Raw genomic sequence first — 24,264 nt, 5'->3', positions numbered from 1 at the left:
TTCTTACAGGATGCTGAGGTGTCAGCACTGTCCTTCTGGTGTCAGCACTGCCCTGGACAGCCCCAGTGACTTCTCTACACATGCAAGCTGGTTTGGTAGTACTGCTCTGTTAATTTTTTGTCTTCTAGATGATACTAATGAGGATAAAGCAGAAGGTCATTTTCTGACTATAGTCAGGTCCTGATGATGGTGATGTTCAGACTGCTGGAGAACCCATGAAGCTCAAGAGGTGAAAACCTGACTCACACTATTGGTTGTGTAAGGTTATGATAAAAACATTGTATCATAACATATGAGTGGAACTAAAAAAAGCCCTGAAAACTCAGGAAATATCTAGGAGAATACAGGTGACAGTAAGCTGGAGGTCTCTCTAGGAAAGTGCTAGAAGCAATGCAAAAAAGCACAAATAAAGAACGCTTGGAAAAACACTGCGTGTTCAGGTTGAATTGATATTTCTAAAAACAAATCTTAGATGTACTGCTTTTCTTTGAAGGTGGCAGCAGTTGTGTGGGCAAGACAGATCCAATTTCCACAGGTTGCCTGGATTTCTGAAGGATGTACAGTGCTGATAAATGTGAGGTGATGTAAGTGGGGAAGATCTGTGCTGGCTTTATATACACAGCTAAGGTTCTTGTCAGGTACAGTGCAATGTGTATAACAGCTCTCATTTGCTCTGTTCTTCGTGGAGAAATGATGACAGATGACTGCACTTAAATTTATAAGCAACCAGAATTACATATAGGAAGTGGAATCAGGAAAGGGCTACATGGCTGCCTGAATTGGGAGCAGGTGTGTGTGTTCTGAAAGAGTTTTCTGGTGAGGCACAGTGTCTGTCTGTCTGTCTGGTTGGTTTAAATTTGAAAGGTGTCCTGGCAAAAAGTGTTGTAAACCGTCCAGTGGTGATGGGAGACCCTCCCTCCCTAAAACTCTGGGGCTAATATTTTTTGCTGAATAAGATGTACATTGTTTAGACACAAGTGTTGACTACTTGCCATTGGTTGGCTGCAGTTGATGGGGGAATGTCTGCATTTGGAGGCCAGAAACTGTCCCTTGGATGGCCAAGGATGTGGGAACAACCTTATTGAGGAGGGGGGAGAGAATTTGCTGTCCTGTGAGAAATGGCAGGACTGGCTAGAATGCTTTTCTTGTGTGTAACAAGGCAGTGGCATGTCCTACAAAGTGTTTTTAAGGGCTTTGTGTCACTTGCCTTTGCCATCAGAGTAGGTGGATCAAATGCATGAAATGCCTGAAGAATTCCAGTGGATGAGGGAGGCTGTGGCCAGAGTCTGCTTGCATTATTCCTGGGCTCTGCTCCCCTCTCCTGGATGCACTGCAAAATCTTAAAGGATATGACTGGGGACAGGTGGACACCAGTACCTGTAGTTCCTCAGACTCTGTCTCTTTCTTCCCCAGCTGCCACATACAATGATGGGCAGATTTGTTTCTCTGTTTGCCACTTCTGGGTTCTCTGGAGTGTGCCCACATGAGCAAGTGTATTTTGAGGAACACTTCTCCTTCTCCTTGATTCTCTGTCAGAGAATCATTGAGGTTGGAAGGAACATCTTGTGGTCATCTACTCCAACCCTCTGCTAGAACAGGGACATCTCGAGCAGGCTGCCCAGGACCATTTCCATTTTGGTTTTGAATGTCTCTGAGGATGGAGATTCTGCCTCTTCTCTGGGCAGCTTCTGTCAGTGTTTGACCACACCCAAGCTGCTGTAAGAAAGAAACAGATCTGTCAAGGCTGGAGGTAAAGGAGGTAGGGAAGGAGTGGACGCCTCTGGTAATACTGACTGGATTCCCATGCAAGGGACAGCCTTTGCTCCTTTGTTCTTCCAGTTCGCTTGGCAATAGAGTCTAGAGTTTCCTATGTAATGAGTGGCATCAAGAGTCAGGGGTTATGGGGAGAACCTAATGGAATTTGGTGTGTGAGACCCAGAGACTGGAGGGATATGCTCTGGTCATTGCAGGTGAAAGCCTTAGTTATTATCTGGAAGGGTTATGTTTGCACTTGTTCAGTTTTACCTAGTGAGGTATGAACTGGATTTTTTTTCAGTGGCACAGGACCACTTTACCAAATGGAGAGTGGATCCAGTAGGTAATAGGTGAGTTTGATCCCAGGGCACATCCACCTGTGATTTTGATTTGGGTCTCTTGTGGCATTATCATTATTAAACTCTTGTCAAGCATAGGGACTGTGATCTGGAATCTGTTTCCACAAGCAAAAATGAAGTGGTTTTGGTGTGCTGAGGTGTGTGGATTGCTAGCAGAGGTGGGTAGCACAGCCCTATGCAGAGGATAAACCTGACAGAGGGGGGACTGAACCCTTCTTGGGGTCAGCACTGGCCATTTCTCAGAGGTCTTCCAGTCACCTCCTGAGTTCTCTAGAATCTCTTCTCCAAACTCCTTGTGTGTAGCTTGTTTGTTTTTTCCCTTTACTTGCAGATGGATGAAGAAGCCTCGATGTGGAGTTCCAGATCATCCTCACCTACGTCGCAGCCGGAGGAAAAAGCGGTATGCACTCACTGGCCAGAAGTGGAGACAGAAGCACATAACCTACAGGTACAGCCCCTCCCTCCCCCTTTTTGATGTGTAAAAAAATGGTCTGTACTTGTTTGGCATTCAGAATTTGTAAGTACTTCTAAATTGAAACTAGATCCTCCCTAAAATGTCTAGTCCAGGCTTTCATTCTCAGAATGTTGTGGAGGAGAATACTGTCAGAGCACTGGGGTAACTGAAGAGTCTGTTATCAATTAGAAAATAACTGATTAGTAAAGGCAGCTAAATCACAGCCATCAGTTGTGCAATTTCAGCAGAAAAATCTTGGTAAAAGGCCCTTTTTCTTCTGTTAGAAATCTAAGGCTCTGCCCTTTAGATCATGTGTCACCTTTAACAAACCATTAAAGCAGAAGGAATATCACTGTTTGGGGATGAGATGCTTTCTCCTTCTACTGATTTGCAACATTTATTTTTGCAGAGGTTTTACTTTTGCTCCTGCAATAGAGCTCTTGCTTTTATCCAGACTTAGGCCAGCTGGGATGAGCTACAGGTGTCAAGGGAGTGTTACAGAGGGGCAGTGTTTCCCAGAGGCATGTTCCAAGTCAGTCATGCTTTTGAAAGGCAATTGCTGAAAGATGGCCAGTGGAGGTTTCTGGCAATAGGAATGTCACTTCAAATTAAAAATAACCCACCCTCTTGTTTAAATGACAGCCTTTTAAATTTTTTGGTGGGGAAAAGGAGATTACGAAGGAATGAAAATTAGAGATGTAGTCATTAAGGAGAAGATCTGGCTAAGACAGAAGGAAAGTCTGTGGTGAAGAGGTAGAAATGTGAGTGGCCAGCATGGGGTAAGTGCCAGAATGTTTAGGAAGGGACATGATGGTGTGAAAAGAAAGAAGATCAGGGACTGGGATCAGGGACTCTGTCACTTCTGCCAAGAATTCTGAGAAAGAAGGAGGATGTTTCAAGTGACAATGAGGGACTACAGAGGCTGGGAGGAGAGACTTGTTCTGGGGAATAGTTCAAAGCTTCCAAGAGTAATCATTATTTTAACTCAAATTGTAGGGGGACACCTTCTGTGTGCAAAGATCTGAGAATCAGATCCTTCTAACCTTTTCTGGACCCTAGGGGAAAGTGGTATGGAATCATATAAATAAAATATATCTTAAGCATAAGCAAGAGAAGCAGATTGGCAGAAGGCTGCACTGCTGCCCTTGTCAAACCAGTAGTTGTTTCGCTTTCCTATTTCAGTATTTGTAGTGCACATTCAAGTGATGGGTGTCTTGATTCACCACTGAATGTGTGTGTTTATATTAAATTGAGCCAGCTTCATTAAAGACTGAAAATTGTTCCCATGACATAGATACTTCATATTTCCCAAGTCAAGTTTAATAGATCATGAGGCTATTATATGCGCACACACAAAACACCCCATGAACAGCATTTTTAACATAAGGTTTAGAATTATGGGACATTTATTTGCAGTTAAATGCCCGTTACTCTCCCCAAACTCTGTATGTTTAGCTATCATGGACTGGGCTGCATAAAACTGGCAGATCCATCATTCTTATGAGCTCTAAAATATTTTAAGTAGTTTGGAGAGTGAAGCAGGTCATATAAGTAAGGTCATGTAGTTTATTCGAAGTTTGTTTCTCAAAACAAATTTTAGTGATCAGGTTTTTTTTTCATATAGTAGATTCCATCTTAGCATAACTTCAGACAAAACTGGAAGTAGTTTACATTTAAAAAAAAAGTTACTCAACTGTCTACACCCAGACTTGAAAGGTTTTTAGGAAGTAATCCAAAATCAACCAAAGTATTATGAAGATTCTTGTTAATAAATGTAGACTTCAGATCAGGGTAGGAGTTCTGTTGGTAACTTTCTTTGTAACAGCAAAACTTTGCATGCACAAAGTAGTGTCTGTAAAAAACTTCCATTTGGAAGTTGAAACTGTGTGGCTATATCAATATATCTTGATATGTCTCAAATGTATTCTGCAATTGAAACATCCCTTCCTTCTATTCCCCACAGTGTACACAACTACACCCCCAAGGTTGGCGAGATTGATACAAGGAGAGCCATTCGTCAGGCTTTTGATGTTTGGCAGAGAGTGACACCACTTACCTTTGAAGAGGTCCCTTACCATGAAATTAAAAATGACAGAAAGGAGGCAGATATTATGATATTTTTTGCTTCTGGTTTCCATGGAGACAGTTCTCCCTTTGATGGAGAAGGTGGATTCCTGGCTCACGCTTACTTTCCTGGACCTGGAATTGGAGGAGACACTCACTTTGACTCAGATGAGCCATGGACCCTGGGAAATTCCAATCATGATGGTAAGAGTGCAGGTCATCTTTCCCAGCAAGGATAAGTTGGTTGCAAACACTGATAAGTTTTCAACTAGAAAGTATTTGCTTGGTGGAGCTTTCACCTCCTATACAGTGGTTCAGATGCTTTCTAAATATGTATTCTATCTTAAATGGGAAAAGAATATTATTAGTTTGTTTGTGGCTGTGCATGGTGCGAATTTTAGGAGAGAACAAAAGAATGTGTCTGCTGGATTCTTACATCTCTCAAGATTTGGGCCTTAATTGCTACTAAAACCACAACTCTGGGAGGGAAAAGATGAACAAAAGTGTTGAAATTGTATCAAACAGAATACTTTGCAAGGGTCAATTAAACTTAGTTATAAAGGTGTAAATTGTGAAGTTGAGAGTGAAGACATTTAAATGTCAATTTGTTTTGATCCGTATTTGGTTTCTCGCACTATGGAATTCCTTATCCTGTTGAGAGTTTGGGGCTGGCTGATTAGTTAAGGGAGACTGATGATTGGGACAGTTGTTTTTATCTTATTAAGCAGTAAGAGTTTCTGCATCTTTCGAGCTTTATTTTACTCTCTAAAGTCAAAGAGCCCTTTCTGTTCTGTTTTCAAACCTTTGATTGATGATAGTGATGCCTTGTAAAAAGTTTAGGCTGATAATCAGAATTTCACAATGGCCTCACAAAATATCTCTCCAATTTCTACAGTCGTAATGGTTTGGGAAAAATGTCTTTAAGCCTTTAGGGATTCAAAATAATGTTTTGATATTTTGATAAGGATTAAAAGTTTACTTGGACTGTAAATATGTCTTGATTTTTAAACCATATAAAAACAGCCCATGACGCCTAAGGACATATGCAGAGATGATGTCTTTCACTAGACCGAACAGTGTCGTTTGAAAAGAAGAAAAGCTTTCAGGCACACAAGCCACCTTCAGGCCTGGCCTAAAGGTGACAGCTTGCTTTCAGACTGGATTGCAAATGGGGAAAATCCCTCAGAGTTGTGAGTCGGTATCAGATCATCTTTGACAGGAAATGGAGCTGTCAGGTTCATCGAGGGAGTGCTAATTTGTAGGAAAGCAGAGGGTATATGACACTTGTCTTTGTAGGAAAAGAGAAGTAACATTTCCTGGCATGTGTAAATGACTAGAGGAGGTGTAGGCTGAGAAAGAGAGAGGTGGGGTGTGGAAGGGGGAGTGTGGAGACTGTGGGAAGTTGTAGTGTGACCAAGAAGCAGTGTTTTGATGTCTTGAAATGTTAGGAATTTTTATTCCTAGGTTTGTGGCTGGAGGGCTCCCTCCAGGATGGGGTGTGACAGACTGTCAGAGACTGAGTGGTTACCTTGTGAGAGCTGCAGCAGCAAGGTGTGTTTGTGTGTGTCAGTGCTCTGTGCCACTTCAGTCTGGTCTCAGTAGTTGCTTGAGCTCAGCTATGGGATATGACTTCCCAGGAAAGCCCATGTATGAGACCTGGGAGTGCTGGTATCTGGGGTAGAAGGTCCTTACGGGAAGATGGAAGGGAAGGTTTTGATAAGTTGTACTTGTTTTTTTCTATTCTCATTTTTTGCACAAACCTTCTGAGATGAGCTTAGCAGAGTTGGGAGCCAGCTTAAAGACTGGCAGGGATGGCTCTGCAGATTTTCCATCCTTTGGTAGGATGTTCTACCATAGGTGATCCCTTCTTTGAGCATTTTTTTAAATGCATTTTTTAGGATGGTGTTTGAGAGCAATGTATACAATAAGTAGAGGGTCTCTCTTTTTATAAAAGCTATTTTTGTGCTGTTCTTATCCATGTGGCTCTTTCAAAAACATGATGTATTTTTCTTCTGTGCTGAGTGACTGTCATGGGTGGTGTCCTCAAAGTTCATGAATTGGTATTTGAAGGGCTGATGTGAAGTTTGTGTAAGAATTGATGGAAGAATTGAGATTTCCTTTTCAGAGGATGTCAGCTGTGTATTTGCTTTCAGATTACTGTGCTGCATAGACTGGGCTGCACAGGCTCTCTTAAAAGTCACCAGTGAGGATGTTGAGAATGGTGGGGGGGTGTATTTGACCATTCCATCTGGGGGAAATGTTGATGGTAGAAAGAGAAATTGATGTTTTGAGAGTGACAGGGTAATGCTGTAGTCAGAGCATTATAGACCTGTTGTGTGAGGAATTTAGTTTTGTCTGCATCCTTATCTTTGGTGTGCACTTGTGAAGGTGTCCTGCTTCCTCACTGGATGATCCAAGCCTCTCCAGGGAGGGGTTTCCTTCTGTTTCACTATTCCTTGTCACTGGAACACTCAATAGCTTCAGGTTCTCAGCTCTGATGTGTTCTGTTTGAAATGCTTTTAGCAGGGCTTGAACAGTTTCTTGGTCAGAGGTTTCCTGCTCAGTTCACTGCCAATTTTCATTGAAAGTAAGGTATTAGTGGGGACAATATAATCTGTTTAACAGGAAGTATTTCTTTAAAGATGGTGTTGCTTGTCCTTAAGATATGTATTTTGTGGCAACAGGGTTGATCAGTCTGGGATTGAAGAAGTCTCAGTGAAATAATAAAAAAGCCTTACCAGTAAATCATTAGCAAAGGTCTCATTCACGTGCAAAAGAGAAACTGGTTTGGCCATTCAGTATCTGTTCAATGATTATAGGAGTCATTGAAGTAACAATGGTGTCTTTACATCAACCCACAAAATACCACAGTGTAAAATGTTCCTCTCCTGACAAGAATGTATATTTGTAAAAGGGAAATTTTGAGCAATCTGCCTTGGAGTTCTTTTAGCTTTGCACTTGTGAAGGTAAATCTCCTGTCAACAGGAGAATGCTGAAACTGGTGCCATAGATCCTTAGAATATTTTGCTGATGTCTCACCCGAATAATTTTATTACAGTTATTCCAGTCAGATCTGAAGCTTTGCTTTTGTGAGTCTGCATTTGTTATGCTGTATTGTGGCACCAGCAGAGGTCCAGTCCATCTGTGTTTGGAAGCAGCTGTCACCCCACAGAAGAGCTGCATTGCAGCCTTCACTAGCAGTATAAATTATATGGATAAAAGTGAAATGTTTCACATGAAATTTCATCCACTCAGGAAAAATAAGAATTATTTGAGCAGATCTTTCTGTGCAAACAGCCGTCTCAAATTTGTACATGGAGAATGTGGTGTATCCCCTTGATGAAAGCTTCTGTCTTGTAAAGATGCCTTGTGGTAATCCACTGTGGTTATTGTCAACTTCATCATCCCAGCTAGGGTATAGTTATTTGGGATTTATATACTCATTATCATTTTGCATTGTCATCATTATACTGATTTTGCCCTTGTGGACAGCATGGCTGCTACCATTTCCCTTAAAATCATTGGTGTAATCGTAACAGCTGTGCTTGTCCTCTTGAGCCCTTGGTAATAGGGGCACATGCACCAACCCTTCTGTTTTCTTTTACTGTGAAGAATGACCCTTGCATAGGCTTTCAAAGTGAATGCAGAGTTTCCTCCCCCTGGATATCAGTTGAAGTTCCACTCAGGCATTCAGTTTATTTAGCCAAATAAGACTGTACTTTCAATTTATGGTTGCTGATGAATCTTCATAATTGTACTGCCTTCTCTGGCATTCTCATAAGCAAGCTATGAAAGATTAATTTAGATAATCTTATGATAAGGATGGGCAAAGCCAAGTAGGAAGTTGAAATCCTGAAGCAGCTCTTATTAACTGGGATCATGGGATACAGAATTCATTTGTTTCCCAGTGATAATGATGAGAGCAGCTGGAAGCATGAAGCAGAATGTTGGAGGAGCCAAGGCAAATCAGAGAAGTGATGTGGTGAACAAGATGCAACTGAAAAAGAGAGGGAGTATTTAGAAATAAGTCATCTACACAACCACACAGGAGCTGGCATGGTCACAGTGGTGGGGACTGACCTCGTGTTTTTCCTGGAAGGTGCTCTTCAATAGGAATGAAAGCAGCTGTTGGGCTTTAGCTGGTCCCAGACTTGTTAGGCTTTGGTGCCTGGCACATGGATGCAGGTGAATCTGTGTTTGGAGTCCCTGTCTTTCAGCAGGACCTGGAGTGTAGCTGCTCCCTGGCCGCAGGGCCCCTCCTGGCTGCTCAAATACAGCGTTTGGTCACTGGCCCGTGTCAGCGCAGGCTCAGTGTCCCAACCGCTGGTTTTATCAGAAGGAACACCAGACTCTCCTCTCCTTTCTTGAAGTTTTGGGTGTTTTGTACTTGAAATGTGCTGTAAAAACAGCTGAGCAGGCTTTGAACTGCCCACCTCAGGCAGCAAAAGCCTGAAAGGGAGTGAACAGACTTGGCAGTACTGGGCACCTGACTTGGCTCAAGCACAGGGGGGATGCATGAAATACATTATTAAGTAGCCAAATCAAGTATTTACTAGCTTTTATATGGAAATAATAATTATAGATGTATATAACTCTAAAAACAAGTTGAAAAGGAATCCTGAGTGACTGAAAGTCAGTTGTGTCAGTTTAAATATCCACATGATATACGGCTCTTACATGCCCCTGACAACTCAAACATTTGTTAAATCCAGATTAATTATAGAAAGTAAATTTTTATCTCCAGTTTAACATTACAAATAGTATTAATAATAATCCCAGGCAAATCTCCCTCCTGGTGTTTTAAAAGCAAAAATTCATTGCTGTTACGCATGTTGCTAACACCATACCACTAAATCTGTGGTGTCTGTCAACCCCCTGCAGGTAGATCAGAGAATCTTTTTAATACTAAAATGAGGTAAGACCTGGGGTATTCATACTCTGCCAGGGATCACCAGATTTTATTTCTTTCACCATGCCCAGAGTTGGCCTCTAAGACCCTCGCTGTCATCTGTTGTCATGTCGCATTTTAGGGAGGAGCTTGCCCAGGGCAGCCACTCCAGCTCCTTCAGGAGACATCCACAGCTGATGAGTTCCTTCTGTACCAGCTCCAGTGTGGCTCAGCTTCACATCATGTGGTCATTGTACAGATCACAGGGCTCATCTTTCAGTGCCTCTCTTCCACACCCGTACCAAGTTTTCTCTGTAAATGTAGGATGAGCATTGTGGCAGCTTTTTAGATGTTGGTAAGAAATGCAGAGCTTTGCTAACAGCAAGTAAACAAATTTTATAATTGTCCTGACTAAGTGTGTCCCCCACAGCTTCCAGTGGGTTCCTGCAGAGGCTTCTTTGGAAAGTTTCCTGTTCAGGGCTTCTGAGAGAAAGCCAACCAAATAGTGACAGAGTTTGCAAGACGCTGGCAGAAGCAGTATGGGAGATGAGATTTCACAGGTCACCTTCAGTTAATTCAGTGCTAATTCAGTGCAGGAGCTTCTGTAGAAGCTCTGGAGGAAAAGGGTCTGAACCACCTTTGGGAAGGTACTGTCAGCCACAGAGGAGAGGAACTGGATGGCTTTTTCCCTGTGATTCAGCCACAAGGAATAGCATTATTTCAGTGGAAGAGCAGAGCAAGCACTCCTGGAGTCACCATCTGGACATGGCATATGCTCAGGAACTCAACCAGCTTTTTCAGGGCAGCCAAATGTTGTCTAGGCTGATGAATGTGAATATTCAGCAAGGATCTCAAGGAGAAAATTTTGATTGGGGTAGCTAATTTTGGAGCTTACTGACAGCCAGTGATCATGACAAGCCTGTTTGGGGGAATGCAGAGCTTTGAGCCCATGTTTAATCTGCTGATCAGTGTGTTCAAAGTACTTCAGAGTCTTCACTGGAGGTTTACTGTTTTCTGTCTTGGCAATATTAACATCACGAACCTTCTTGATTCTTTGGACATTTGTATCCCTGTAAGCAAGATGAAACCAGGGAAACTGGACTAGGTCAGCCCAGTGAGGAAAAGGAGGATGGGAAGGAAGCATCTAATAGTCTCCCACCTGAGGAGATTATTAGAGAGGAGAGAGGAACTCTCTTCTTGGAGGTGGAAGAGCAGAAAAAGAAACAAAAGGCAAGGGGCACAAGCTGCAACAAGAAAAAAATCCACCTGGGGTTTAAGGTAAAAACTTCTTCACCTACAGAGTGGTAGACCTCAGAGGCTGCACCTGGAGAGTTTGTGGGGACTCCAGCCTTTGAGACTTTTGGAATGTGGCTGCATGATGTCCTGAGCAACCTGATGTAGTTCTGAGATTAGCTCTGCTTGAAGTAGAAAGTTAAACTTGGTGGCTTCCAGCCATGCCTTTCAATCTTTTTTTTTTCAATCTTTTTCAATATTTTCCCAGAATTCTTTAGCACTGCCATAGACAGAATTGGAGTTCCTAGAACTTAAAAGCAAATTGCAATTACATCTCATGGCAACTCTGAGCCATAGCAAGGTATTCAGCTCATAAAATCCTCTGTTTCTATCAGCTAGTTTCCTTCTGAAACTGTTTAATATTGAAATCTTCAATAAGGGAGTACTGGTGATGTTCACAGATGCATGAAAAGGTAGCTGGCAATATTTTTTGCTGTTTGATCCTTTTGAAGATGTTCCTTTTTTTTGTTTTTAATGCCTGAATGTACAAGGTTTATGGAGCATTGACTAGACTAATCCTATAAACATAGAATGTATGTTACAATATCCAAGGGGTTCTCTGGTATTAAGGGGGATGTATCAGTAGGTTTGGCTTTTTCTAGGCAAAATCTAGTCATACAATTCTTCATTATCCAAGACTTCCAGGTGTTTCCAGTCACTTTGGAAACATTGCTGGCTAAACATTATTTATCCTATTTGTTTTGTTTGATTACAGTTGTGATATTTGATGTGGAGGGAGGGAACTATGAGGAATGCAGAGTATCCAGCTCTTCCTTTCTTTTTGTCTTTGAGGTTTGTAGGGACATTCATTTTCCTAGGTTGACTCTACTCTCTGCTTGCTCCTCAATTACCTGACTTGTGCAAGTGCAGTGCCTGCTTGGAAAAGCACCTTAACCTCTGTACCTTCACCCAGCAAACTTACAGAACTTAGTAGTCTTTTCTCCTCAATTAATTCCTGTTTCCTCTGCATCTTGCCTCGCTTTGTCTCATTCTTTTTTATTTTACCACTTTTTCTCATGTTCATTTTCTGTGGAAGTATTCAGGCCAGCAGTCTACAGAGTATGAATACAATGAGTAACTCACAACAGAGGATATGTGTAATTTTTGTGCTGTTTGGCTGCTAAGTAGATTTTTAATTTTCTTTTTTATTTCTCAGATACAGAGCATCTCCACATCTAAAGAATTTTGTTCTAACAAATGGCATTTTGAATCCATCATTATTTTTCAGGCTTTTGACGCTGTTGTTGAAAATGAGCATCAGCGTTTTCCAGAGTGAAAACCAGAGCTGCTTTGAAGTTACTCACATGTCCCTTAACACAGAAGACCTGGAAGACTTTCATATGCACGTTTGAAGTCAAGTGGGGCATAAATTGTATTAATATTTCAATTTATTCTCTTAGGCCTTTTGATGATACATCACCAGGTCATGCTGTTGCTTGGTACTTTGTTCATTGAAGACCAGTTCAGTGTTTAATCTCCAGGACATACCTACTTAACACTGGTTTCATACTGTAGCTGCTTGGAGAGAGACTCATTCCCATAAGCCAGAGCTCTCTCACATCCTATGCTAATTTGAGCAAGGATATAGACACGTGATTTCAAGACAGCCAGCCACAGAAAAATTAAATCAAATCAGGCAGCTTAAATCAGCAACAGTTTGAGATTACACCCCTGTCCTGTCAACCAGAAGGAGAAAAGAGGAAGCCCATCAGCACATGAGGAAGATTTCCATCTTCAGATTCCCCTCTCCACCTCTGGACACCCTCTCTGTAAGTACTGCTTTCTTTTGGTGTGTTTTCTGTCATTCTACAAACAGCAGTGGCTTCACAATGCAGGCTGGATTTTAAAGCTTGGCAGTGCTAGTTATTGATTACAGCTGGAATTCATTAATAAGAGTCATCTCCAAATTCTAAATTTTCAAAACACTGTACTTGTAAATACACCTGATGGTACTTGTCAATACACCTGCTGTTCACAGTGTTCTTCAAAGAAAAATGTTATCCCATTGCATTTGTTAGTAGTCCTTCAATACAGAAAGTATGAATATAGTTCTGTAGTATTTGGAATCCTATTGATTTATATATAATCAAAGTAAAATATTTTACTTCTTTTCACAGAGAATGAAATACTCTGGGATTCACAGGGAAAAGCCAGTAAGGATCAAAATGATGTGTCATTCCCTTAAAAAGGAAGGAAAAAAAAAACAAACTGTGAAAAAAACCAGGTTGCAAGAATCAAGGTGAGCCAAAAAGTCTCTTTTTATCACTTTCCTGTTGTAAAGCAGAAACTAATGATGTGAAATGAGCCAAAATGGAGCAGTATCTTTATTAAACTTGCTGCATTCCACTTGCTGAAGGTGGGAGGAGAAAAAACAACAGGCCATCAGGAGGCAAAAAAAAGAGAGCTAGAGGAATTCTTGTAAAGAGTTGCAGGTCATTACAGGTAGAGGTGGACTGTAGCATCAGAAGGGAAATGACACCCAATACTCTGGATTTTGTCATCACACACGAGCAGCAAGCTTGGGAGTTGCTTAAATTACTTTTTTGTTTTCTCTTCTGTTTCTGAAGGAGAGTTCACAGTTTGAAAACAGTTTGACTAGCATTGCCTTCTCTACCCAAATCCACCAAGAATATGACTCTTCCATCCCAGCTCTCATGTGTCTCAGTTCTACTCAGGCTTTACAGCCCTATCAGGAACTTTATTTGTCAGGGGAGGACGAAGACACAAAGTCTCCTGTTCTAGAGAACACCCTTGTTGTGGCACAGAACTACTTTCATAGCTTCCAGAACAACACTTGCTCTGTTGCCAGCATCAGGAATTAAATATCATTTCAACCTGATGGGCAGAAAAGGATTTCAGATATCACAGACTGGATTGTCCACACTGCCTGTGCCAGGACCTGAGGTTTTTTAGTTACCTTCCAGTGTTTCTACAGCTGGGTCAGGACTGAATTCTGTCAGATGACCCTGCTGTATTTAAATACTTTTAAAATACAAACGGCTCCTTTTCAAGACTGATGGAATGAAAGTCTTATCTACTTTTTTTGTGTTTCTATGATAATTTTTTTTCTTTACTGCTTTACTGTCTGTTCTACCAAATTCTCTGCTGGTAGAGGCAAATACGTATTTTTATTTTGGGATTAGTAATTCTTTGCTATTGATTTGTTTATGGAATTACAACCTACATTTGTGAAAGGTGGGGTTAATTTTTCAGCAGAAGACTCCTACTCCACTGACTGTCAAGCTGCTGAGCCAGCTGAAGTGGTACAACTGCCCCTCTCTCTGCCTGCACACTCTGTCAGTTTTGGTCTCCATTCCAGACCATTAGTTTGTATTTCTCCTCTGAGTTTCTACAGGAGGTTGTCCTCATAATGCCCTCTGTCCATGTCAGATAAAGCACAGCTTGCACCATTAGTAAGGTGTGCAGCACAGCTACCAGCCCTGATTTGCATGCTGCCTTTTGTGCAATAAAGGCAAGTTACCTTACACATTGGTAACATAATGTGGTTCTTTGTCCTTCTGCAGTACCTTGGTCTCGTGGGGATCAGTTTAACATGGCTGTGGTACAGTTGCTGTCAAAACTGCAGCTCAGTCCTTCTTTCTCCAGGGAAGCTGCTTAGACACTTTTCAGAATTTTCATTAATTCCATAAGAAGCAACATACACGTTCATTGCTACACATACCAGTAATTGCTTATGAACAAGGTAACACTTGGATTTATTTTTAACATGCATTTTCTTCCTTTCTAGATGGAACAGCTGTTTACCACAGAATTCCACAGAGCAGTATCACCCCTTCTTCAGGGTCTTCAGAAGACTGAAAAGCTTTCCTTGAGCAGAGCGTGTTGTGGAGGTGAATGGAGGAGCACAGACAAATCACATGTTCTTCTGTTGAGCAGGTCAGACCTACCAGGTCTGAAGATGAAAGAACCAAGGCATAGCTTAGAGTAGCCCTAAAGCTTCTTTAAGTTGTGCTTGGGAAATAGTTGTCTCTACATGACTGTTGGGGTGGAAGGGATCATTTTATTTAAAGCACGTTTAGTTCACACCATCTCTTCTGTAATTACCTGAGGCATGCTATTGTCACACACAATCAATCATCTGATTTCTTTAGTATCATGCTTACTTTAATAAAATTTCAAAATATAACCTTCATGTGTCTTTTTAATTGTGTCTGGGTACACTTCAATATGTACATGTGTTGGCAGAGTGACACAGTTCATAAAGTATAAAACTAACACGACAAAGAGCAGAGATTCAGTCTCTTTTCTGCTGATATGCAATATTATTTGTACTTCTGTTGTCTTGGAAGCTGTATCCTGGATTTACAGTCCCCAGTGCTGTGTGCTCTCCAGAGCTTATCCACATGCTCAGGGATAAACACTGATGGCAATAACTGATAGCACTGCCCTAATGGAGTCCCTGCTACCTGCTGCTATGAACTGTCAGGCATTTCAGCAAGTGGCTTCGCTGACCTACAGGAGTTACTCAGTGAATTACTTGGCCAAATAAAGTGTTTTGGTGTGGATTTTCATAGTTAAAAGGAATGACACGGTACAAGAAGGCAAGTGCTGGCAATTTCAGAAAGAAAAGCTTTCTCAGGGTGTCTATTAACTATTGAAAGTTTTTTCCAGAGGAAGATTAAAATCAAAGTATCAGGAGGAATGGAGCTTGAGAGTTGAAGGAAGTTCATACATAAATAGTTTATCTATGACTCGGTGTTCTCTGTGCTGTTGCAATAAAACCATGTGTTTCTTTACTCTGCAGGGAAAAGTAGAACATTACAAACAATTTGAAAGTCCTTTCACCAAAGATGTGGGTTTGATGTGGGATTATATTGCAGTTTATCTAAAGTTAGCTCATCTGGGAGCACACCAGCTAATGAGGTTTATCCTGAACACAGATTGTTTTTAATTAGGAAAATTCAACTTAAACCTATGTTTCAAGTTGTATTGAGCCATTGAGCTGGATGTAAGGTAAGCAGTGTATTCACCTGGTGTGGCATCATGATAATGGAGGATGCTTTTATAGGTATGTCCTCAGTTGTCATTTTCTGTGGTGATAGCATTGTGCTGGGGAGGAAAATACATCAGCAAAAGCTAAATTAACTGTGTTTCTTTGTGTTTAGCATAGCAGGTGGAACTATTTCACTCAGTGAGCTGACTTACTCCCTCCCACCAGTTTTACCAGGGTCATCTTCTTTCTAGTGCTCATTGGTGGACTTTTGGCTGCCTCCTGGGAACTGGGAAGGAGGAAACTCAGGCAGGTCTCTGACCAGACCTGTGTGTTTTGTACAGATGGTGTAAATGAGCAAAAATTGTTGTATTTCTCTTGGGACTGTTTCCTCCAAGTACAGATCCATCTTAACCCTACTGTCTTACCCAGGTGCCTGGGACACTCTGAGTGCAAGGTTTTGTTGTTACTTGGTCTTGGGGGAGTGGGTTGAACAGGAAATTAAGGAGCTGTATCCCATTGCCTGACCTTGTTTCTGTAGCCAAGCATCAAGCTAGGCTGTTAGTTCTCCATCTGAATCTTGCTTCAAGAAGATGGACACTATGGGACAAAATGGACACTATTTTGGACAAGAAATACGACAAACTGGGAGGTCAGAGACCTTTCTGTATGTTCAAGAACCAGCAGAAACAATGTAGGAGGTACAAGCTCCTATCCAGACTCCCCCAGCTCAGCAGTGGGTGAGAACACAGAGAGCCTTCACAGCTCCAGGCTGAGTGCTGTGGGAGGAAAGAACGATATTGGTGGGTTTATACCTCAATATTTTCTTTTCAGAGCAAATCCTAGCCCACCCTTTCAAAAGGAAATTAACAATGTGTTCTCTTCCATGCTATGGAATTCCCTACCGTTAGCAAATTAAAAGGAATTTGTTCCTCAAAAGTATTATTAATATCAAGTGACCTTTCAAGAGAAAATAGGATAATGAATCCAGAGCTGGATTTTTGAGAACTCTGGGCTTTTGAAAAAGACTTCTTTCTCCCATCTCCTCCTCCCTTGAAATGCTGTCTCACTTGTTCTCTGAGAATGATGTAGTTGTTTCAGACCTGGGACCCCCTTAGAGTTTACAGCAGGATGGAGAAAGCAAGATGACACAGGCATACTGGAAGGAAAAGGTCAACAGATGTGTCTAAGAGGAGTCTGAAATAGAAGAATGAGAGGATTAAGCTGTGGTGAGAAATTTTTGGCCAGGGCAGAGAGCAGAAGGAGAGGGAGCTATGTGTTCTTCTGCCATGACTGCTTCCCAGCAAAAGCAGATGAGAAGCAACCACAGCACTGAGAATCAAGGTACTTGGAAAGAATTAAGAGGAGCTTCTTGTCCTGCTATCTTTGGAGGTCAGTTCACTTTCTAGGAATTCTCTTGAGCTCTACTTCATCTGCTTCAGCCACCACCTGGGGTTTATCACTGCTCTGGTTTGGGTGGCCTCCTGTCCATGGAGGAGGAGAGCTTTTCTACTCCACTCTTGACCTGCTTGCTGTGGGTGTGCTGGAACTGGGACAGTTCATTTCATTGAGAGTTTCTTACCTCTAGTTGCAACAAAGCTTCCCAGCCAGCATTTTCTGTGCTTTGTGGCATTCTCACACAACTGCCAGTCAGAATGGTGATTTAAAACTGGACAGCAGCAGCTGTTTTCCACAGCTGTGTTTCCTAAGCATAGCTGGGAAAAGGGTGTGTTTCTGTTCCATAGTGGAAGAGATGATTGGCCTGACACCCCTCATGGCTGAGGTACTTCTTCAGGAATGAGCCTTCATCTTGCTGATCATCTCAGAATTCTTACTGGTTGTCTCACTGGTGATCGAGGAACAAAAAATTATGATCTTCTGGACCTGATAGCTGAAGGAATGTGGGTAGTGTGAAGATCAGTTGCATCCTTGGCTGTGGAAACCACAAGATGGAGAAGTTCAGGATATGTGTCAGAGGAGTTGAATGAGATCAGTACTAACAGCTTGATGAAATGACATCAGTGATGCAGCAGAGTGCACATTCAGCAAGTCAAGATCACAGGAAATCTGGAGTGGTTGGTAGCAGTGCCCAGTGAAGCTGTTGTTCAGAGACCTTGAGAGGCTAGAGGAGTAGGCTGACAGGAACCTAAGGAAGGTGAGCAAGGGGAAATGCACAGGCCTGCCCTGGACGGTTGGTGGCTCAGAGACTGGGAAGCAGCTTTGCAGAGAAGGACCTGAGGCTCCTGGTTGACAACAAGCTGAACATGAGTCAGCAGCACAGAAGGCAAACAGCATCCAGGGCTGCCTCTGGAAGAGTGCTGGCAGCAAGTCAATGCCAGCAAGGTGATGATCCTTCCTTTCTGCTTGGCACATCTGGAGTGCCCTGTGCAGGACTTCGCAGTATGAGAAACCTGACACTCAAAATCTGACAAGACAGCCTGCTTTACTTGACCTTGCTTGAGCTGGACTTTGGACCAGACAATCTCCAGAGGTGCCTTCCAGCCTCAACCATCCTATGAGTCTGTGGGATTCATTTTCCACCTGTAAAGTGGACTGGCATTTATTTTGGGCAGAAACAAGTGATTGAAAGCTATTTAAAACTAATTTAAGATAGTGCCTGATCTTATGCTCCTGGTAAAGTTTTAACACATAGAGGCAAGTCACTTCCATAGATTATATGTAGAGTTACACAGAGACAAGTTCTAGACCTACTGGCAGCACAAATACTGCAGATACTTTAGAAAGGAGGAAAATGCTACCAAGGAAAGGTGAGGGAAGATGTCCCTGAGCACTGGCACAGACTATGAGCCTGTGTTGAGTGATGAGCAGGGTCTCATGAGGTCAGCTCTGTACTAAGTGAGCTTTACTGTGGACTTCCACATGTGAGTAGTTGTGGTAGCAGTGAAAATGATGCTTTCATGAGCATTTAGGTGATACAGGAGGCTTAAGTTAATTCAATTTTGCCAAAGGATATTGAATCTCTGAATCTCATTTGGAACCTGGGTGCATCTTCTAAGCTTGAGTGTTTTTGAAAACCTGTGAAGAGTGATCAGTTCTCCAAACTTTACCATAAAACTACTTCATGGATTTTATACTTGCTGTTGGACATTGTGTTGACTTGTTCTACACACACCAGATTTTCAACCACGGATGAGAAAAAATTACTAAGTAGGTCTCCATTTGGACTTCCCAAATACAGAAATTCTAAAATTTTACATAAATATGTGGCTAAAGTTTAGGCTGTGTATGTTTTTGGACAATTGCATTTGAAAATTTGAAATGCATGTATATATTTTAACATGTCTTGCATATTCAGATGCTTTCACCCTCCAACTCAAATGTTTAGAGCATTTAACCATTTTGTGGTGATATGTATGGCTGGGGGAGCATTGTTTGGTACTGACCTCAGGTATCTTCAGAGGCTGGCAAAGCTCCCTGCTGTGGAGGCTCACAGACCCTGGGAACTGCTTTGTCATGTTTTTATGGGTAACAGTGAAGCAGTAACTATTTAAATTAAAAAGTGGAGATGGTTCTGTGTGAGTCACTGTTGCAACTCCTGTCTCAAGAAGAGCTCGACACTGAACTGAGCTTTGGTGCCTCCAAGGCAGGTGCAGTTGGAGGTGTGAGGAAGCTCTTTGGAGAGGCAGAGCAGCTACTGAACTGCCACTGACAACTGATTGCAAGTGTGTGATTGCAAATGCTCTTGGTTTCTGCTTTGCCAAAAAAAAAACAAAACCAGAGGAGCCCAAATTCAGGCAGAATTGAGAGCTCAGATATTTTACTGCCGTGAGGAGACCCTTACATCAGTCCTTCCTGGCTGTATCTTCATCCCTACACAGCATTGCCTGGGTCACTTTCCAGTGCCCTTATGGAGTAAGGCATCCAGGGACCACACTAGGTTAAAGAGATGAGGGTCCCAGGCCCATGGGACTGAAGAGGAATGTGTTCCTGTAGATTTGAAGGTACCCCTACTTCGCACTGCTCCCAGCTTCTGCACCTGACAGCGCTCCTCATCCTTTCTTCTTCCTGTCAGGAAGCATCCTAACCCTTCTTTCCTCCCTCTTCCTTCTGTCTTCCACCACTGAGATCCAAGCCAACCTTTTCCCTGTGTGGGAGTGGGGCAGGATGGAGCTACCTGTGCTCATCTCCTGCACACATGGCAGTGCCAGGAGTCCGGCAGAATAAAAGCACATTGAGGAGCCCATGCTGGAGGAGATGGGGCTGCCCACACGGCACAGTGTGTGTTAGGACACAGACACGGACAGTGTCCTGGTCTTCTCTGTCCTTCCTCATGCCTTGCCAGGTGCCTGCAGACCTCCTCTACAATTTGTTGGTCCAGGGCAGATCAGAGCATGGCACCAGAGGACACAGAAGGGGCACAAAGCACTCACTCCACCACTGATTAGCAGACTGTCTGCGCTCTCACCTCTCCTGGCAGCACTCAGATAAGGAGCCAGTGGTAATAGAGTGATCATTTTGTTGGCCATTTTCTGTAAATTCTCTGCAAAAGACTCTACAGTCAGTATCCTTTTATTCCAGGTACTGCCTGTTTTACCTGCTCTGGGACTGGCAGCCTCTGGCCCATTCCATGACAATGGCTAAAGGCTGTGCAGACTTCTGGGACTAAAACCATCTCCAGGAGCTGCCCCTGGCACTGTGACCTGCTGTGTAGTAGGAGAGCAAAGCATTTGCTTCTGGCTTTGTGGGCAAGAGGGGTTTGGGATGGGCTCAGGCTGTGGCTGTGTGCTAACCTGGCTGTGCCTTCCTCCCACAGGGAACGATCTCTTCCTGGTCGCAGTCCATGAGCTGGGGCATGCCCTGGGTCTGGAACACTCCAACGATCCCAGTGCTATCATGGCTCCTTTCTACCAGTACATGGAAACACACAACTTCAAACTGCCCCAGGATGACCTCCAAGGAATTCAGAAAATCTATGGTGAGCATCCCTACCTCCTTCTTTACTTACACCAAGTTTGAGCCTAGGGAGTATTTTACAATTAGCCTCCACATGCCTGCAGATGGTGGGCTGCATTTCCTGCCAGAGCTGAGTGGAGAACTGTTTAAGCCCTTGATCCAGGACTGAGTACCAGATGACTGCACCAGTCAGAATAACCAAACCTCTGTGATCCCACTGCTGCTCAATCCCTCACTGTGTCCCCAAATCAAGGAGTACTACAAAGGGAAAAACAGGCTTTGCTGTACCCAAGGTTTATCCATTAGGAACAACCAGTGCAATAAAGGAAAAGAATGCAAAGAGCCTGGAACATTAAGGAAAGGTAAAAAGTATTTATGCACTCTTTTTTTTTTTTTTTTCCTCATTATATATAAGGTAAGGGAAAGAAAGTTTGGATCTGCTTAGGGAATACTTTGCTTCTTTTAATCTCCAGCTGAACATGTTGTACAGCGTGTACCACAAAGATATTTGGCTCAAGGAAAATAGGGAAAAGGGTAGAGAGATAATGGGAGAAAACCAAGGGGGTGCAGATGTTGTAGTGCCCTGTGATGGGATCATGGATACCAGTATGTGAGAACAGAAACTTGCACAAGTATTGGCTGCAGGACACTCTGAAAGCAAAGACAAATTCAGGTTTTAGGAGCTCAAGGAGAGACTGAGACTAATGGCCACAGTCTGTGGCAACCTGTGATAAATCAGTTTCATCAAACATCCCTGATTTATTCTTTGTGGAAAGTACAAGTTTGATGGAGAGGTTACTTGACACATGCAGCACAGAGCAGTCGTGCTATGTAACTGCAGCTGGAGTCAAATATTAACTCCCAGAAGCAGTAGAGCAGATATAGTGTGAATTAAAGGTGAAAAAAAGTACTTGTAAGGTGGTTGTCAGTGGGAAAACTGGTGTTTCTCAGGGCTTGCTGCAGGAATTGGTGGCAGGCCTGACGGTATTCAATGTTTGCATCAGTGATCTGCCAGTGAATGTGAAATTGCTGTTAATAAAATGTGTGCCAAGACCTGTAAGATTCTAAAGCAACACTTTAGAGGTATAAACTGCATCTTATCTGAGTCATTTGGTGTTTGCTTTTTGTGACTGGATTGAGATTCATTTGTTTAAGTGCAGATGCCTGGAAAAGTCCCTTTCTGAGCTAATTTCTCTGACTTGTGGGAAAAAGTGGGAAAAAGCCAAGCATTTGTAGATGGCAGTCCAGCCTCAGTGTGAGGCAGATATCCAAGTAAGGTCCAACACGTAAAATAAGATGGCTTAAAGTACACCCAGGGGAATTATCTCATCTCATTGGTGCATCTCCTTATTGATCATTACTGGGGTGAAGTTGCATGTTAATTATCGTATGGTATTGTTTAATTATGAAAACTTTAACATAGTACATAGTTCTGGTGCTCAGGATAGCAGAGGCTCTGGAGGGTTTTGAAATAAAGTGCTGGGGTAGTCAGTGTTAAACTTCCATTAAGTAATAGATCTAAGTGTTAATTTTTGAAAGCTGCCAAAATGCCATTAGGCTGTTTCTATTTTGAAATGTTGATTTAGTTCCTGTGAACTTTGATTAATCAGATAAAAAAACCCCACAATTTATTGCAGACAGTGGAAGTACAATCAAGGAAAAATGACTGGTTTCTCTGTTTTCAGACATGTTTTTGGAAAGGGAGCAGATAAGGAACTGACAGCCTTCCTGCTTCACTTTTGGGATTCAAGCCAGGATCAGCAGGATGAGCACTCCTCAGAATGGGGCTGAGGTCTTTGAGCTGGAATGGGCTGGGGATGGTGTTAGGGGTTGTAGAGATAACTCATCCTGTGGGGAGAAGAAGGAGCAGCTTCTGCAGCAGGAGCTTTTCTTCTCCAGGTAGAGATTTCAGCCCTTGGTACAGAGTTACAGTCCAAAAAACAAAGTTGAATTTAAAATTAGGTTTTATGGTTCACAAAGAAATTATGGAAAATGCAGATGATGTTTCTCCCTAGAACTAATGGTGAAAGAACAGAACCCTTCATCTGATCTTAGAACTGAGAAGGGCCTGCTGAAATATCCTTCTTGTAGGTTTAGCAGGAACATCCAACTAATGTATTTTATTTCCACAGTGCCACTCTGCTTTGTTGTGCCTTGGGAATGCCAAAAGCCCATCTACCATCGAACCTCTCCAAAAACCAAAATCTCATGCTTTCTTGCTCCTTTGACATTCTCTACAGTGCAGCAGCATGTGCTCAATATGTATTATTTAGTATCCTACTCTGCAAAGTCACACATGGAGCTACTGCCTTGCCTGTAGTGTCCTTTTTAAGAAATTTTTATAATCAAAACTTCCAATATTTCATTCCACTGAAGTTGCTAGAACAAAGAATGGAGGCTCTACTAAAGCTGAAGTCCATTTTGCCTCCTTTTGAGAATGATGCATTTCAAATGTGGTTTATATTGTATCTGTGTTTATCCATTAGAAAATAAACACATCCAGATCTGTTATATAATGATCTGTTGAATTTTTAATTTATTGTTTGCTGAATTTATTTCAGAACTCACCCAAAGAGACAGTAGGTGATGTGAACTCTTGTTTGTGCTTCATACTGATTAGTGTAAGGTCAATGTTTAAAATGTTACTTCCATTTTGAGCTACTGAGGGCAAGGCCACTGGCTCCCTGTGTGACAGAGCTGTAACACAAGTCAGCAATATTCCCATCTACTGAGAGCTGCTTCCTCTAGCATGTTCCTTGACAAAACAAGGAAAGAGCAGGGCTCTATTTTATGTGTGTTTTTCAGAAGGATATCTCTCTGTGTACTTACATGCCCATGTCACAAGTGACATGCCCAGGACAGAAGTAAACTGGAAGTGATACCAATTTGCAGGTCCCCTTGATATCCTGCTGAGTTGCCTCTTAACTTTGCTAGTGTTGAAGCCAGGGCTGTAGGGAGCTGTACTGCAGGTGGAGAGAGGAGAGATGCTCAGCTGTGGCTGTCACAGAGCCTAAACTGGTCACTCTGCAGCATTGGTCACCCTGTCCTGACAGGTGGGGCTTAGGGTTCCCCCAGGTAACAAGTGACAGGAAAGAAGGAAAAAGCCTCAAATTGTGTCAGGGGTGTTTTAGGCTGGGTATTAGGGAAAATTTCTTTACTAATAGGGTGGTCAGGCATTGGAACAGCTGCCCAGGGCAGTGGTAGAGCCACCATCCCTGGTGGTATTCAAAAAATGTGTGGATGTGGCACTTGGTGACATGGCTTAGTGGTGGCCTTGGCAGTGCTGGGTTAAGGGTTGGACTTCATCATCTCAGAGGGCTTTTCCAACCTGAATGATTCTGTGATTCTATGATTCTTCACATCCTGCTCTCCATACTGGTTTGCAGTGGGTGATGAAGCAGCCTCTCATGGGGAGTGACTCTTGTGACACTGGGCTTGACATGATGTGCAGGGAAAACTGATGTCCACAGGGCTGGTTAACCATTACTTCAAGGGCCTTTCAAAGCCTGAAGTCACAAAGGGGAGGTCTCCTAAGCACTCAAAGGTAGACCAGGTCATTAACCCTAGAGACAACCTCAAAGATCTG

General features: G+C 42.5%; 1 protein-coding gene across 1 annotated transcript in view; it reads left to right on the top strand.

Annotated features, from left to right (window-relative positions):
- The window catches only part of MMP24 (matrix metallopeptidase 24), a 44,334-nt gene that overhangs the window by 6,217 nt on the left and 13,853 nt on the right, over positions 1-24,264 (top strand). The window contains exons 3-5 of the mRNA XM_005533281.2: positions 2,446-2,562; positions 4,532-4,836; positions 20,539-20,700. Of these exons, the coding sequence (XP_005533338.1) occupies positions 2,446-2,562; positions 4,532-4,836; positions 20,539-20,700 (584 nt within the window). The remainder of the gene's footprint in view (positions 1-2,445; positions 2,563-4,531; positions 4,837-20,538; positions 20,701-24,264) is intronic.

Source organism: Pseudopodoces humilis, chromosome 19 (assembly GCF_049639895.1).
Source record: "Pseudopodoces humilis isolate 2021_Gansu_Grassland_sample_001 chromosome 19, ASM4963989v1, whole genome shotgun sequence".
Classification (NCBI taxonomy): Eukaryota; Metazoa; Chordata; class Aves; order Passeriformes; family Paridae; genus Pseudopodoces; species Pseudopodoces humilis.
This window is presented reverse-complemented; position numbering and strand designations above follow the sequence as displayed.